Source organism: Balaenoptera musculus, chromosome 5, assembly GCF_009873245.2.
Source record: "Balaenoptera musculus isolate JJ_BM4_2016_0621 chromosome 5, mBalMus1.pri.v3, whole genome shotgun sequence".
Taxonomy (NCBI): Eukaryota; Metazoa; Chordata; class Mammalia; order Artiodactyla; family Balaenopteridae; genus Balaenoptera; species Balaenoptera musculus.
In genome coordinates this window covers 97,340,908-97,359,011 of record NC_045789.1, presented here as the reverse complement: position 1 = coordinate 97,359,011, position 18,104 = coordinate 97,340,908, and the positions used below count along the sequence as shown (strand labels likewise).

At 39.6% G+C, this 18,104-nt stretch overlaps 1 protein-coding gene across 1 annotated transcript in view; it reads right to left on the bottom strand.

Moving 5' to 3' along the window:
* The window catches only part of FBXL5 (F-box and leucine rich repeat protein 5), a 48,507-nt gene extending 32,502 nt beyond the window's left edge, over nt 1-16,005 (bottom strand). The window contains exons 1-4 of the mRNA XM_036852662.1: nt 15,824-16,005; nt 5,819-6,034; nt 3,385-3,480; nt 1,842-2,028 (exon numbers count right to left, since the gene is read on the bottom strand). Coding sequence (XP_036708557.1) covers nt 1,842-2,028; nt 3,385-3,480; nt 5,819-6,034; nt 15,824-15,907 — 583 coding nt within the window. The 5' untranslated portion in view covers nt 15,908-16,005. The remainder of the gene's footprint in view (nt 1-1,841; nt 2,029-3,384; nt 3,481-5,818; nt 6,035-15,823) is intronic.
* Nucleotides 16,006-18,104: the final 2,099 nt, after the last annotated feature.

Sequence of the window (18,104 nt, the reverse complement as noted above, 5' to 3'; positions counted from 1 at the left end):
CTGCTTGCAAGATGTGAAAAGGAAATAACATGGATTAGAGGTAACATGGAGATGTTAAACTTGTTAAGAACCTGTAGGGTTAAACTATCGTGGTCCAAATCATACTTCATCAGTGGGAGCTACAATAATGAACACAGGATTTACTTCCTCTTACAAAGGCGTCGCAGAAAAAACAATACTCACTTTGTAGCATAAGAAGCATCATTTGAAAAAGGAACCCAACAGGTTATACAGCTTTAAGTCAGCAAGTGTAGAGTCGGTCAGATAATGAGAAATCCAGGGCATTTTTAATGATGCACACAAATCTCACAATGTTTTCCATTCATGCATTACAACTCCAGTCAGCATCTTCCTTGTGTTCCCTCTTTGATTTTCACGTTTCATGTGAGAACTCTGAAATCTGACCTCTATAACCTTTAGGTGCCTCAACCTTATCCTATTTATGAGCCAGCTGAGACAATATAATGTAAATATTTCTAATGCTGGTATACATTTATCAGGAATCTTTTGTTAGCAGCTATTATAGAAAACAGTCATTGGATATCCAATTTCCTATAATGGGTTATTTCAGTAGCAACTTTCCAAAGGAAAACTGCAAATGAGGTGCACAATAAAGAATATAAAATATAAAAGTTTCATCATTAATGTACTAAAAAGAATCTGAGTACCTTATGTATTTGATTTGTCTTCACAAAGCAACTTAAATATAGAAATGCTATGATCCAATTACTTTAACCTAACCCTTTACAAATGGCAAATATTTTAAACATAATACAGCTATAATTTACTTTGAAGGAGTGGAAAAATTCAATATAGTAAGTGTGACGCCTTTAAGTCCCATGTTATAATTAAAATTAAACCAGATACAACAGGTCCTGACTTGATGTCTAAAGCACAAGCTGCATTTCAGAGTGAAGCACACAAGCGTTATGGGTTTAATTATAGCTTAACCTATAAAAACAATTTTGTTCCAACATGCATCTCACCTACTTTATTAAATAAAAATAAGAAAAAAGGACCAATTTCAAATACTTTCAAGCAATTTTAACAGGAATGTCATTGCTATTTCTCATCTAGCAAAAGCAAAGGAATTTTTACTAGCCTCAGGATGCCAATAATTTTATTTAATGATGTTTTAAAAGGCAAAGCTATCAAACAAAAGAAAGAATAAAAATGAGGAAGTAGTCTATCAATAAAAAAGCAGAGATATTTTATTTACATCTGTCATTTGTTTTCTCAAAGTGACTATACATAGAAAAACTATGCCTCCCATACTCACTCCCCTGTGTATTCCTGGATATAAGCTAAGAGAATGAGAAAGGGTCGAGATAAAACTATAAGCATTACATGATTTTGAAAACTGATTTTTAAAAAAAAAGAAAAAACAAGGAAGGATAAAAACAGCCACTATGGTCAGTGGAGCTCAGAAAATTGGATGACACTGCAAAAGTGCTCTGTATATGGTAGTTTTCAATAATTTTGATTGGCCAAAATAATAATTATTATTAATAATAAAATATTATTATTAAATTATCATTATATATTTATATATAAGTAATATTGATAGTTATTCTCACTAATCAAAATTATCATTATTATTATATAGATAGAAACTCCTTCAAGAAACACTATACTGCACATGGCCCAAGTATATGAGCTGTTAAATTACCATAGACAATACTAAATTCTAAGATAGAAACTACTGTCCTCAATTAAATTCACTATACTTGAAAACAAATGGCCTAAATTATTCTTCAAACAAAATATAAAGGTCATATCAACAAGAAGTAAATGGCCTTGGAACGAATAAATCGCTAGCTACCTAAACGTATGACTCTCACCTTTATCTGACTTTTCATCCACAGAATATTTAAAAAACTTCTGCCGCTCCTCAGCTTGATTCCATAGGCTCAGACCTCTAAGGAGTTCTGCAGTATCCTTCTGAGAGCAGTGTTGAGCAATCACTTTCTTTTTAATATCCTTAAGCTCTTCATAGGTAAAATATTCCATTAACATGGGCTGAAAAACCTAAATTAAACAAAATACTCATAAGGTAATATGCTTAATTAGTTTTGTTTTACTCTACATCTTTTAAAGTATTAATGGCTCAAGTGTAGTATTATGACCACATATTTGGAAAACATAAAAATTTAGTTGTTACCACCAAGTTAGTTTACCCAAAAATTGCAAAGAAGAATACCACCACCAAGATCCTTCTTTCTATGGCTTCTCCAGTCAATCTCGAAACAATTTAAAAGCATCCAAACCAGGAGGTCCTCCTGTACAGAGCTTATCATACACTAAATCACTCTCCTATGGTGAGACATTTAGGTCAGGTAACTGCTTTCTGCTACTACAACAACTGACCTCTACCCAAACAGGGCCTCTAAATCATATGAGAACCGTACCCAGTGTACCGCCAACCATAAAAGTCAGAGCTCTACTGATACCTTCAACTATTCAATATTATCTAGGAGATTTCTTCTTTGAAACAGATGCTTAGTCCCAACTTCCAACTGACAGAATTAGAATCTTTAGAGGTGGAGCCAAGGGCTTTTTTTTTTTCTTTGTTCCATAGATAATTTTGATGTGCATCACAGGTTAAGAAACACTGCTCTAGTAACTCAGTGGTTTCAATGCTGGTTGCATATTTGCATATTACAATGACTTGGGGAACCTTTAAAATATATCCATGTCAATATCTATCTCCCACCTGACTTAATTGGTCTGGAAAGGGCTTAAAAGTAGATTTTTTTAAATGGCCAACTGATTATAAGGTGAAGCCTTTTTATAGTGAGAATCACTATAATAACTGATTTACAGCTGAACAAGAATCCAGTTCCTCATAAAATATTTTCTCTATTCCTTACCCTGATACTCATCCCACTTTAGAGAAAGAGAATGAGAAAATGTTTTGCTCATCCATTCAGGGATATCCTAATACATGTGCACTAGGCATAAGAGTGATAAGTTTAACACCACTATTTAATTACTAAAATCCACTACTAAAAAAAGAACACTAAAAATTCTTTAAACTTAGAATGGAAATACAGAAAACATTAAAAAGTTTAAAGAATCTTCTAAAGGTTCAGAAAAGACATTAGGGTACCATAAAAAGTTAACATTCAGTACAGTGCCATCCACATAATAAATAAGACAATAAATATTTTTTGAGTAAATGAATTAAATCAATCACTCAGTCAATGAAAAGCAACAAACTCTCTAAGGAAACAAAATTAATGCTTTTTTTCCTTGGGTTTTTCTTCATTTTCTAAAATGATCTAGAGGTTCATCTTCCTATGTATTATTTTGAAGACTCAAAGGAAAAATAACATTTCTCCAATTTTATAAAGCAAAATCACAAAGAGGAAAAATTATGCTTACCTCCTCTTCCTCTTTCATGTGAGGAAGAAAATCTCTTGTAAAAGCCTCCAGTCTCTCTTTCAGCTGTTTTGCATAATTTAACTGCTCATATTCATTCTAGAAACAAACAAAAAAAACTGTATTCTATAAAAATTTCGCTTCGTAATTTATACTGTATCTGATCCTAGAAAGTCAGTGTGAAATGTAACTTGAAACGTCAGGGTAAAAAATTAGACTAACAAATAGCAAAATGGTCTCTGTACTTTTCTAAGCATAAAAGATGGCCTCAAAACATCTCTTAAAAGAACCTTGAATTCCTTTAGTAATGTGATCTCATACTTCTTTTTAAAAATGTCATAAAAAGTCTAAATATAGCAAGTATTTGCTCAAAACTTCTACTGATTTCTAATGCATATATTTATACAATTTCAATGTGTCCGTTTTCCTAATAATATACCTCTGAGCAGTTCACAAGAGCCTGTTGGACTATATCATTACAGAATCCCTTTAAGGTCATCTAGTGTATCCTCTACTAAACAATTCAGAATACCTGTTACATTATCCTGAAGAAGACCATATACATTTCTAAAGGCAAGGAGCTCACTGTACCTTGAGGTAAATCATTCTAACTCTGCACAACAGCTAAAAAAGTTCTTCCCCATATGAACTATGGTCACATCTCCCTGTAACTTATCCATCACTTCTGTATCAGCCCTCTCAACTTAGTACAAGTGGAAAATTTACAAAATAATGAAACTTTTAAAATGTGGGAATATCATAACCCTGCTGAGTCCTCTCTAGTCTCCTCCTTTTTGAACTAATTTATTAAACTGCTTCCCAATAGTCTATCCAATGTCCTATTCTCTTAGGATTTTACACATTTTCCTTAAGCATGCCCAAGTGGCTTCCATTTCTACTTACATGCTGATAATTATCAAATTTGCTTTTCCAAACCAAATTACCCTTCCAACCTTGAAGCCCAACTAATGCCGCCTCCTACTTATAAATGCCCACCTGGACTGCACAAGCAGTTCAAACCCAACCTGCCCATAATGGATCTTTTTAGCCTCTTCTATATTCCCTAGGAAGTCAAGCTCAATTCTCACTCTTATTTCCTTTCTCTTTCTCCTTTCCTCCTTCCTGTATATGCAAGCACTACCTTCTATCAATTTTATGTCCTACACTACTCTCAAGTCTGTCCCTTCCCTTCTGTCTCCACTAGTCACTACTTCAGTTCTGATCTTAATCATTTTATTGAATAGGTAATACATGAACATGATATAAAATTCAAACAGTACAAAGGAGTATTCAATAAAAAATAAATCTTCCTATACCATCTTCCCTCCCAGTACCCTATCCCTACCCAATCTCCTACCTCCCCACCAAATAGCTACTGTGTATTCTTCTAGAGACTATTACAATAATTTTTTATAACAATCTTCCTGCTTGAGTCTTTTTTTTCCCTTCAATCCATCCTCTTCCCTGCTTAAGAACAGTCTTTCTAGAACACAAATCTATCAATGAAAGGTGCATGGTGGTTTGACAGTTACAACTTAAGTCTATGTTTCACCAAGCCAAAAGGGGGACAAATGAAGATCAAATTTCCTATAATACGTAAATATAATTAATAGGGAAATTTCTCTACACCATTATCCTAAACTACACCCAAAAATATCTTTAATTTTAGGTCATACAATTAAAAATTATTCTTTGTAACCACCCCATGGCCCTGTTCATTCTAAGTAACAATTCTACCTTTAGTCACCAGTAACTGCATTTATTACAGATTTCTTTTAAGAGTTCAGCAAATGTTATCAGAAAGTAAAATTTTTACAGTAATTGAAATTTCAACTTACAAAAACACCTTTAAGATTTGGAGAGCAGCATTCATGATAGAATTTTACATACAGTAACAAAGAGGTAACTGATAAAGATTCTCATCAAACCTGAGTCAGGCTCCACTGAGTTTTCTCAGCCAGGCCCTGACCTTGAGCTCTGTCCTTGGCCCACTTAGTCCAGTTTTACCAAAATCATCCTGAATCAGTCTATCAACCCCACCACTACCACCCTTGGCATTTGATAACCCTCAATATCTATCCACCCTCAATATCTTGTCACCTTGGTCTACCTTCAGCAAAAGGAAGCAAGAGTCAGTCTAGCAAGAATCTCCCAGCCTTGATATTTCCTCTTAGTAATTTTCCTGACCCTCACCCCTGCTCCCTGGCTGTAAGAATTCAGCCCAATCTCTCTCCCCGACTGCAAAACCCCACTGCAGTAATCCCTTGAATAAAGTCTTCCTTACCATCTTTAACAAGTGTCAGAGTAATTTGTTTTTCTTTAACATACATTTACTATACTATAGTAACATCATTTACTATAAAATGCTAACAAGTTTTGCCAATGACATATCAGAAGATGGCACAAGCTGTGATAAATATCCATTTTTGCAACTCACCTTAACATTCTTCAGACCCTTTTCAAAGAGGCTAAGCATCTCAGAGAGTTTATTGTCAGAATGCACATTATAAATGGTCTGGCTGCGTTGTTGAAGCAAACCAATAATGTATTCATTTTCAATCTGCTCATGCATTTTGAACTCCTTAAAAGTAGCATACAGAGACTGCAGAAGAGCACGGAAATCATTGTTGTTGGAAAAGTTGGTTTTAGAAAGCTGAATAAAAATTTAAAAAGAAAGGCATAATAAATACATGCAAATATGCACCAATAGGAAATACTCAAATGCATTCCTATTTAGTTTTGTACATATCAAAATACCTCCCTTATACTTTGTTAAAGTAGGAAAGGAAATTCATAAAAAACAAGTTATAATGGTATAATAAAAAGTGCCCCAGGCCAGGAAGATGTTGGTTTGAATTCTGAAGGAAAGGATGTATGCACCAACAAAACACAGTTTCTTTAAATAAAAGAGATTAAACCAGACTCCCTCGAAACCTAAAATTCCATTACTCTGTGCACATACTAAATACAGATACTCCATAAAGTTACATGTAAACATTGAAAGAGCTGTGTTAGGATAATGTGATGCGCTTTTTCTATGTTCAAATGTTCTTTATGCTATTATACTACTTTTACAATGTAAAAAATTCAAAAACTTTCTATTATAATTTCTTTAAACTTTAATATCAAGATGAGTCTGATCTGTTCAGAAAACATTGACTGAGCTACTAGAACATTATTAGATAATTTTAGAAGAACTGATTTTCTTTTTTTTTTTTTTTTTTTGGGGAAAACAGCAGTTTATACAAGGATCATGTACTTCCTAGAGTGGAAGCACTGCAATAATACAATGTGAAAAACTTGTATATCGGGGCATGAGAAAGTAAATGCACTTGAAGGAAAGATAAAAATCAATGAAAATATAAAGAAATATATACACTGTCATTTTCTTTAATTCTACTATTCAACAAGAGAAAATGACTATTCTGATATAATTTTATTTTTTTACATTTAATGTCAAGTTAAATTCTCATGTTCAAAGCACATATATTATCGGGAAACTTGACTCAAGATGAAGTTCAAAGTAATATTCAAACCTTCTATTACCTCCACTGTCATATTAAATCTATCTTCTATTATGTCAATTCCAGTTTCAAAATTCATTTTAAGAGGGAAAATCTGATTAGGTTAAAAACAACAGACAGTAAATGGAGAAAAAGAAGCTACAAACACCATACTTCCTAGAGTTGTTCTGTAAAGTCTGATCTAGTATTCCTAAAATGGAGAAGAGTCTAAGTCGTCTTAGTTGCCTGTTCTGGGCAGGAACAGTCAGCTCATGACAAAGCATCAGAAAAGACAAACTCCTAAAGCAAGACTATTCCACTATATAACTTAACCAATGATCTACTGGAAAAAGCAGATGGATTGGGTATAAGAGTCATTTACAGAAAACCAGACCTAGAGCCAGATTCTCTAGGATTAGGTTCCAGTCCTACCATTTATTTAGCTGTGTAACCCTGGGTAAGCTACTTTTCTCCTTCAATGTCTTAGTTTCTTCTTGGTGTTAAATGGGAATAATAAAACTGCCTGTACTTCACATGATTGCTGTGAGATTTTTTTTTTCCATAAATTTATTTATTTTTTTTTTTTTGGACTATGTTGGGTCTTCGTTTCTGTGCGAGGGCTTTCTCTAGTTGTGGCGAGTGGGGGCCACTCTTCATCGCAGTGCGCGGGCCTCTCACTGTCGCGGCCTCTCTTGTTGCAGAGCACAGGCTCCTGACGCGCAGGCTCAGTAGCTGTGGCGCACGGGCCCAGTTGCTCCGCGGCATGTGGGATCTTCCCAGACCAGGGCTCGAACCCGTGTCCCCTGCATTGGCAGGCAGATTCTCAACCACTGCGCCACCAGGGAAGCCCTGCTGTGAGATTTAAATGAACTGGTGCTTAATATATATTAGCTAGCATTACTTTGAAAATTAATCATTCAGTTTTATAAATTCATGGGGTTTTTTTACCCTATTCAAATATTTAATGAGCAGTTATTGTAAGCCAGGCACTGTTTCTGGTACTTGGGATACCTCAGTGAACAAAACAGACATCCCTGCCTTTACAGAGTTTACAATCTAGTGAAATAAGACAATGAACAGTAACCACAATAAATAAATTATCTATGGGTTGGCCAAAAAGTTTGTTCTGGTTTTTCCATAAGACATTATGGAAAAACCCAAACAAATTTTTTGGCCAACCCAATACAACAGGGGTTAGCAACTTTTTCTGGAAAGGGTCAGATATCTTAAGTTTTGTGAGGTATACTGTCTGTAGCAACTATTTAATTCAGTTGTTGTAGCCCAAAAGTAGTCATATGAATGACTGTGGCCATATTCCAATAAATTTTATTTATAGACACTAAAATTTAAATTTTATGTAACTTTCACATGTCATAAAATATTATTCTTTTTACTTTTTCCAACTACTTAAAAATGTAAAAACCATTCTTAGCTCCTGAGCCATACAAAAATAATAGACAGGACGGATTTGGTTAAACCAAGGTTGTAGATTTTATCCTAAGAAATGTCACACAAAATCACAACAAAATCCACTAGTGGCTAATCTCAGCAAATACTATCATGTGCCATTATATTAAAAAAAAAAATTAAAAATAAGTCAGTAGAAATAAGAGGTAAATCAAATGAAAGCATTAATAATGGCTATGAAATTCTTTAAAAACAAAAAGGATGGCAAAAAACTAAATAATGTCTTCACGTGAGTTATGGAAAATAAGGAAAATAACATCGTAAAAGACATCCAGGAAGTTTTGCATACAGTCTCACTGGACTATTAGAAAATCCTTCGGATTTAATAACAAGCTAAGGTAAAGACCAGGTTCATGCTACAGACTGAGAACCAAATTAGACAAAAGGACTCTCCATTATGCAGAGTTAATCCCACAGAGTGGTTAAAAGTGCTGACTCTGGAGCCAGACTGCTTAGGTGTGAATCCATCTCTGCCATCAAGTCACTAAGTTGCTACGTACCTCACTCAATTTCTTCATCTGTAAAATAAGACTAATAATATTAACTACCTAATAGAGTTCTTGTGATGATTTAATAAGTCAATATATTTAAAGAACACGGAATACAACATATATAAGCCTACTTAGGTTTTTCTGTTATTCCTATATTTAACCCAAACAAAACTATCATTAGAAGTCCTTATCCTACCCAAGTCAGTTTTTCTCCACTTCAAAAGAGCAACTGTTTTTAACCTGGTACCTAAAGTCAGTAAATTTAGCAGTGAAAAGAATAACCTGAGCATATACAGTTTAATTTTTAAAAATTTGTGTATGTGAATCATTTTTTTAAATTGTTTGCCTCTAGAAAGTTATTCAATCATAGAGACTTGATTGAGAAAAAAAATAAACCTAGACCCTAATAATATCTGGGACATACTGAGGCCTACAGCGTGCTAGGTACTATACTAAATATTTTTAGATATTATTTAATTCTTAACAACAATCCTAGGAAGTAGATGTTATAATTCCCATTTTATAGGTGAAAACCCTGAAGCTCAGAGAAAATAACTTACCCAAAACCTTACAACTGGTAGACAACAAAACAGAGGTCAAGTCTCTCTATAAAACCTACTTACTAACGGGAATAAAGACACAGACCTACTAGAGAATGGACTTGAGGATATGGGGAGGGGGTGGGGTGAGATGTGACAGGGTAAGAGAGTGTCATGGACATATATCCACTACCAAATGTAAAATAGATAGCTAGTGGGAAGCAGCCCCATAGCACAGGGATATCAGCTCGGTGCTTTGTGACCACCTAGAGGGGTGGGATGGGGAGGGTGGGAGGGAGGGAGATGCAAGAGGGAAGAGAAATGGGAACATATTGTATATGTATAACTGATTCACTTTGTTATAAAGCAGAAGCTAACACACCATTGTAAGGCAATTATACTTCAATAAAGATGTTTAAAAAAAAAAAAAAAAAAACCTACTTACCTTCCACAAGATGCAATGTTAGTCCTAATCATAAAGCTATCTCTTCAGAGCCAACAGAGTAAATTGTCAGAAAGAATGCTTGCTCTAAAGTATTAGTTCTCTCCAGGGGTTCGATTTTGCCCCCCAGGAACTAATGGACAAGGTTTAAAGGCATTTTTAATTGTCACTACTGCAGAAGCACTGCTGCCATCTTAGCGGGTAAACGGCAGGGACGTACTAAACATTCTACAACGCCCGGGACAGCAGCCCCTACAACAAAGAACCGTCTGGCCCAAAATGTCAACAGTGCTGCAGTTGAGAAATGCTGCCCCGAAGAAGTGTTTTTTAAAACATGTTTAACCATGACCTTTAGTATGAAATACAGCACGATCCAGACACACACATCACAAACACTTCAAACAAATTTCAGGAAACAATATTTCCCTCCCTAATCTGTGATGTACTCTATCGTTTACTTTTCCACTTCTTTTTTTTTGCTGCACCACATGGCTTGTGGGATCTTAGTTCCCCGACCAGGGATCGAACCCAGGTCCACGGCAGTGAAAGCCCGTGTCTTAACCACTGGACCACCAGGGAAGCCCCCTCATTTTTTTAATGCTATTTCTGACCCACAAAATCGATTCCATGACCCAGTAATGGGTCACAGAACACACTTTGAAAAACACTGTTCTACAGTAGGATTATAAAAGTTCCTAAGTGACCTATAAGCGTGTATCCTCTGACGCCTAGCAGATTCAACAAGGAACCTCCATAGAACAGGATACACATAATCAACAAGTAGTAACAATCAGTAACATGGTATCTCCCATATTTTAAAAAGAATTTATAACTGACTTTCTGGGACTCCCCTGGTGGCGCAGTGGTTAGGAATCTGCCTGCCAATGCAGGGGACACGGGTTCGAGCTCTGGTCCGGGAAGATCCCACATGCGGTGGAGCAAGTGAGCCTGTGCGCCACAACTACTGAGCCTGCGCTCTAGAGCCCTTGCTCCGCAACAAGAGAAGCCACCACTAGCCGCAACTAGAGAAAGCCTGGCGCGCAGACAATGAAGACCCAACGCAGCCAAAAATAATAATAAATTTATAAAAAAGAAAAAAGAGTATCATGTAAACAATTTAAAAAAACTGATTTTCTGTCTCAGACATTCTACAACTTAAAATCATACTTACAGCCTGGCTTCAAACTGATTTGAAGTTGTGTGTCACTTTAAGACTAGATTTTAAGTTCAGAAACAGATATGAAAAACAGCATAACAAAAACTCAAATACTATTACCCCAAATAAGTTTTTACTTTTTCTCTCCTTGGCCAGACAATGCTTTCATTTAATCGAGGGAGATACACTCAGGGAAGAAACCTTAATAACTATCTGCTCAAACTAACTTACAGATAGAAAAACGTATGATCCACAGGTGAAATGTTCTGCATAAAATCTTATAGCTAGTAGTAAATAGCAGAACCAGTAAGGTAATGCAAAAAACATGGGCTTCAGAAAGGAAACAAATTCTAAACGTTAAAAATTCGGGCTCCCCTAATTACTAGTTGAGTGAGTTGGGTAAGTTACTTAACCACTAAGCCTGTTTCCTCATCTTTAAATAAGGGATAATACTTGTCTCACATGGCTCTTGTAAGGATTAAAAGTAAGTAAGCATGTAGTAAGAACTCATTAAATTCCCTTTTCCTTCCTCTCCTTAGCTCTCAATTAAAAACGTATTCTCTCCAATAAATCAATCTTCCCAATGCCAGTCAATAACAGTTTTTACAGGTAGGCAGAGATACAGAAAATCGAGGAAAACTAAATGAATTCTTCATAAAGCTATACTCATTCAATTTTTTAAAAATAATCTATACGAATTATTCTGAGCTTATTTTCTCCCTATGGCTTTGCTCATTAAATGTCCTATCTTTATAAAATGATAAAGTAGATGTCACTTCAGGTAATATCCTTACCTGAAAAACTTGGGCACTCCATAAAGCCTCCACCACTTGAATTTTTTTATAGCTGGTTTATTGTAAAGTCTGGAAAGCTCTGTACTATGCACATCTTTACAACCATCACCTACCTTGTTCTCAGAAATCAGTTCAAAGAGACTGTAAGCCCACTCCTGACACTTTAATGTAGAGCTGACCAAATACCTCCCTTTGCTCCCACTATCGGGCATTTGGATTTCCATCCTAACACAAATGTTAGACTGTAATCTCTTAAAGAATAGGAACTACATCTCGCATGGCCAATACAAGCTACTACAGGGCCAAATGACAGTAGAAACTCCACGCTCACTGGCAGAATTAATGTTGTCAAGTTTTGAGGATTAGAGGAAAAACTGAGGAATTGGAATAAACTGGAAAAAAGGATGTGATCCAATGTAAATATTGCCTAAAATCATCCTAATTTGGAAGGTCAGTGAATTAGCAGAAAGATTTCATAATAGACTGTCACCAGAAAATTTTTTCAGAAACTACTCTGGTTTTATACGAAGAAAATTAAACTAGGAATCATGATCCTGACTTGGGTTTCCATCTGGATCTATCACTAACTGCTTATGTAAAGTCGGTCTAACTAATCTAGGCCTACAAATCCCCAGCTATAAAACAAATATCTCTGCCTTTGCGTACCTAAAAGGACTGCTGTCTGGATAACAACAGTGAAAAACCTTTCCATAAAACCTTTTATAAATGTAAAAGGAAACCCATGAGCAAAGTATTAAATTAGATATAATATAGCAATATTTAAAATGGCCCACAACTTCAGAATAAATTATTCTAAATAAACTAGTCTAAGCACATAAATAATTGTTGTTGCTAATAAATAAATGGATGCTTCTAAAATATATTGTACTTGAAAAGTCAATATTCAAAATAAAACTGACTTCTTTATAATTACTGGGCATTCAGAGTCAACATATAGAATACGATAAAATAACATATTTTGTATCTTTCTTCGTTTAAGCACAAAAACTAGTTCTCATTTTGTAAAGTTTTAGTATATGCTGTTTGGGCTGGATACCCTTGGTCTGTACAGGCAAAACATGGTAAAGGCAAAAGTTGAGATGCCAAATGAATAAAAACATATACTCCTGGGCTTCCCTGGTGGTGCAGTGGTTGAGAATCTGCCTGCCAATGCAGGGGACACGGGTTCGAGCCCTGATCTGGGAAGATCCCACATGCCGCGGAGCAACTGGGCCCATGAGCCACAACTACTGAGCCTGCGCGTCTGGAGCCTGTGCTCCGCAACAAGAGAGGCCGCGATAGTGAGAGGCCCGTGCACCGCGATGAAGACTGGCCCCCCGCTCGCCGCAACTAGAAAAAGCCCTCGCACAGAAACGAAGACCCAACACAGCCAAAAATAAATAAATAAATAAACTTATTAACAAAAAAAAATATACTCCTTTAAGACAATTTAGCCATTATAAAATACTTTTTTCCCCTTTAGCTCCCAAAGGGCATCCTAGGAGAGATACCAATTAACTATCAGTATCAAGAAGAAATCCGAATGTATAATTCCTATGCAGTTCTTTTTTTTCCCCTAAATCACCTTGGTCTCTGATCCACAGTTCAGAAAATTGGAATTTTTAATCTTCCTGATGAATGTATACAACAATCTCATTAACTACATCTAATTAACTCAAAATTAGTGATAATTTTAACTTCTGCTATGTCAAATTGAAAATGCTTTCCTACTTATTTCAAAAGGGGACATTTAACTACCAAAAAGAATCTTATTTGACTCAAATATTGTTTTTAAAAAGGGCACTGTATTTTCAAAATTTGTTCTAACGTTCTCAATCACCAGGTAATGACACACAACATTAGTGACTGACTTCTTCAATTTTTTAAATACGGTGGTTAGTCTAGCATGTAGCTAGATAAAGTTGTGATTCTTAACCATTTTGGGAGGGTCACAATCATTTGGAAACCTGACGAAAGCCACAAACCTCCTAGAAAAATGTACACATGCACCAAAATTTCCATAACAATTTCAGGTGGTCCTGGACTACCTCTCCCCAGTCTAGAGAGAAGACCTCAAATTCTATTACTCCTCATTAACTTTCCCTTTTTGGTTTTGAGAAAGTAAAAGAACCTCCCCATTTTTTTCTTTCCTGCAATTAAAGGATACTGTCATAATAACTAAGTTCCAAAGCCAGAGCAGGTAAAAACACTACGGTAAGCTAACTCAAAAATCTAGGGCTTCCCTGGTGGCACAGTGGTTAGGAATCTGCCCACCAATGCGGGGTACATAGGTTCGAGCCCTGGTCAGGGAGGATCCCACATGTCGCGGAGCAGCTGGATCCATGCGCCACAACTACTGAGCCTGCGCTCTAGAGCCCGCGAGCCACAACTACTAAGCCCATGTGCTACAACTACTGAAGCCCGCGCGCCTAGAGCCCACGCTCCGCGACAAGAGAAGCCACCGAATGAGAAGCCCGGCCGCCGCAACAAAGAGTATCCCCCCGCTTGCGGCAACCAGAGAAAGCCCGAGCGCAGCAAAAAGACCCAATGCAGCCAAAAATAAATAAACAAATATTTTTTTTTTTAAATTCCAGAGTTACACAGCTTAACTAACGGCTTACCCATTCATTATGTTTCTCCTGGATAAGTGTTCTCACCCTTGGCTGCACACTGGACTCACCTGGAGAGCTTTAAATTATACTTGATGCCTGGGTCCCAGCCTCAGAGATGCTGATTTTAGTGACTTGAGCATCAGCATTTTTAACAGCTTTAGGGTGAGTCTACTGAGCAAACAAGGTTGAGAACCACTGTCCTAGACTGCCGTGGTATTTAAACCTGTATCTGAATCGGGTATTTTTAATTTTCAAAATGGAGGGAGGGAAAAGATGGTTGTGGGTGCTTTTCACGTGTGGCCTGGCACTGAACACTGGGCATCCTCCAACCACCTCCCTGGGCTCTAAGAACACCTCTTTTCTCGCAACAGCGGTTCTGCTTAGTGCTATTTAATTTCTGAAAGTTCATCAAAGTTGATTTCCATGCTTAAGCAATAGGTCTTTAAATGCTTTTTGTTTGGTTCATTTCTACACGAAGCAGGATTGCCTGAAGTTCTCAGAATATCCGTATGTGGACTCTCCCCAACATAAATTTTTGACAAAAATGTGGATTCAAAAAAGCATTAGCAAGAAGCCCTGAACTATCTCCACAAAAGTGCTTTTTCAGCTTATGCTGCACCAATTAAGAGTGCAAAAAGGTTCTCGCAGTTAAATCAACTTGTTCCGAGGCCCTTTTATTCGAGCCCACGTAAAGAATTCCAGCAGAGAATAGCTGTCTTATAACAAAATCGACATCTAGTAAATGCTCCGGACAATAAAGTTGCAAGGAAAAAGATGACCACAAAAGAAGAGTGAAGGTTCTCTGGTTCGTAATCCACGAAACCTGAGTTTTCTCCCAAATCAAACCAGAGAAAAGCTGGGGCGTAAAATGAGCAGGGAGGAGTTGGGAGAAGGTGCTCGTTGAGCCAGAAAGCGGGCCAGAGGTTCAGAAGAATGGATGGGTGTTCGTAAAGAGAATCGGGGAGGCCCAACACAGGCCGGGGGTAGGGCGGGGGGCAGTGTTGATGGGGGAGGTGGCGGACAACTGCACAAACAGCCTGCGCCAGGAGGAGAGGAAGCCACCGCAGGTGGCCGGCCCGGGGTCCCCAGAGATCGGTAGGGGCGAAGGGGCCCCTATCCCTCAGGGGGCAGGGGCGGGAGGCCCGGCGCGGCCGCGGGGAGCCCGCCCCGAGGGCGGCGGGTGGCCAGGCCCTCGGCCGGGAAGGGGCCGCGCCGCGAGCTCCGAGGGCACGTCCGAGGCCGCCAGCCGGGCGGGGCGTGGACTACCCGCGAAAGGTGCGGGTCAGCGAGCACGGGGCTGACAGCTGCGCAGGCTGCATTTCGCCCGGCGCGGCCCCCGGGGGCTGAGGGCGCCGCGCAGGCCCGGCCGCCCAGGGACCCGGCCCGCTCCTCCCCTCCGCCCGCGCCGCCCAGAGCCAGAGGCCCCGCACACCGTTACCTTGTCGCAGTAGAGCCCCACCAGCTGCTTCATCCGCCAGTGTGGGGCGGTGAAGACGTCCACTTCTTCGGGGAAGGGCGCCATCGCCACCGCCTCAGCCTCCGCCTCAGCAGGCGCGGCCACCGCCTCTCCATAGACACCCTCGCCGCGGGGCAGAGGCGGCGCGCCCCCCTGCGCATGCGCCCGCCCCGTCGGAGCGCGCGCCCGGGCTGCCTGGCCGGCCGGGACGCGGGGGCGCGCGGGTCGCCGCCATGCGGTCCCTGCGGCACCACGTGACCGGGCGCGCGGCGGAGGCTCGCGCTTTCACCTCCCCGCTCAACTCTCGTTCCTCGTCCTCCTTCTGCGCCAGAAAGAGAAACCAAGTCGTTTCCCTGTTTGTTTGTCTGTTATGTTTCGCAACAGAAAACACATGATCTGAGAGGAGGGGGGGGGGGTGTCGTTTTAGGGTGCTGTCAGCGCCTTTTGCCGCTATGCCCACCAGGTCTTGAGGCCGAGGCAACCGAGTACAATGGCCGCGGTCGGCCCCACCGTCCGGTCCGTCTGGGCGACTGCGCTGTGCGCGCCCCGGCCCTCCTGAGCAGCCCTTCGCCTCTCTGCCCATGCCGATGCCGGCCCGAGCGCCGACCTCCCTGCCCTTTGGTCAGAGGCCCCAGCGATTGGGGGAACCAGGACTGGGAGCTCCCAAAACTTGCGCCCCATGAGGAAAACAGGGACGTGGGATAAGACCGGACAATGGCGGCCCGTGGGCTCGGGGCGGGCTCGAAGCCTGGGTCTGGAGGCTGGGCGGGGACCATGCATCTCCTCCGGGACAGGCGAAAGGGAAGGGCCGCGTGGAATTCTGGAGACTCCAAGGAGGGAAAATGTCTCCTGGGGATCAAGGAGGTAGGAATGTACCTCAAGCACAGGGACGCCGGGTCAGGGATGTCAGAAAGGCCTTGGGTGCTGGGGAGGAGGGTAAATAATCAGAGAAAGTGCGGAAAAGACGTTCGAGACACATCCCTCCGTTTTAACCCGAGGCTCAGAGAGAAAGGAGGAGACAAACCAGGTCACTGCCAAGAAAAAGGTCAGTCTGGCTCTTCCCAACAGGTCACCTCATCCCGGCCCCAGCCCTCCAGGAGACCTAGGAAGACCCTATTACGGGCTTTGCTCATCCAGATCAACCCTGGACTGTCTGGCTGGAGGATTAATAGACACAGAGAAATGGGAGAAAACAGGGAAGGCTGAGAACACGGGAAGGGTTATGTTATTTGCTTAATGACAATAAACTCCAGGAGAGCAAGAACCGGATGTTCTGTTCACCCCTTGTATCTGTATTATCTATCACAGTTCCATGACAATATAAGGGCTTGATAAATATTCAATAAATGATGGAGTAGAAGAAGGTTGTAAGAAAGAACTTTGGAGATGAATTGGAGATGAAGTTGGATTCCTCGTTTGCCATATACTACACGTATGACCTTGAGCAAGCTACCGTGACTTCTCTGTGCCTCAGTTTCCTCGTATATAAAATGGGGTTAATACAGCCATGAACTCAGTGCTTGTACCCGCCTCAAATTCAAATGTTGAAACCCTACCCCTCATGTGGTGTTATTAGGAGGTGGGCCTTTGGAAGATAATAGGATTAGATGACGTCATGAAGGTAAAACCCTAATAATGAGTCCCCTAGAGAGCTTGCTTCCCTCCTCTGCTCTTCCCCATGTGAAAACAAAGGGAGAAATCAGCAGTCTGGCCCTCACCATGCTGACACCCTGATGTTGGACTTCCAACCTCTAGGACCGGGACAAACAAATTTCAGCTGTTTATAAGCCACCCAATCTATGGTATTTTTTTATAACAGTCTGAGCTAAGACAAATACCTACCTCATAGAATTGTTATGAGAATTAAGAGAGTTCATACATTTGAATTATTTATAATAGTACCTAGCACATAGTAAGTACTGGCTGTAAGCTATCATTATTAAATAAAACAAATCTGTGAGGTAGTACTACAGGAAACTAAGTATTAAAGGCATTCTGGTAATTACCTAGCATCCCACAAATTAGCGAGTAATCCGGACATATAAATCTAGGTCCAGTAACACCGTCCCAGGCACCCTGTTAGTTGTGTGGGATACAGAGATGACGGTTTATACACAGTCTGTCCTAGAAACAGGAATAACACCCAAGTAATAGAATATAGATAAGGTCCTTGATATCGCTCTCATTTTCTCCCATCCTATCCCCTTCTCCTTTCTTTTAAAACTCTACTCTTTCACTATGGCTTTGCCTCTATATTTTTTAA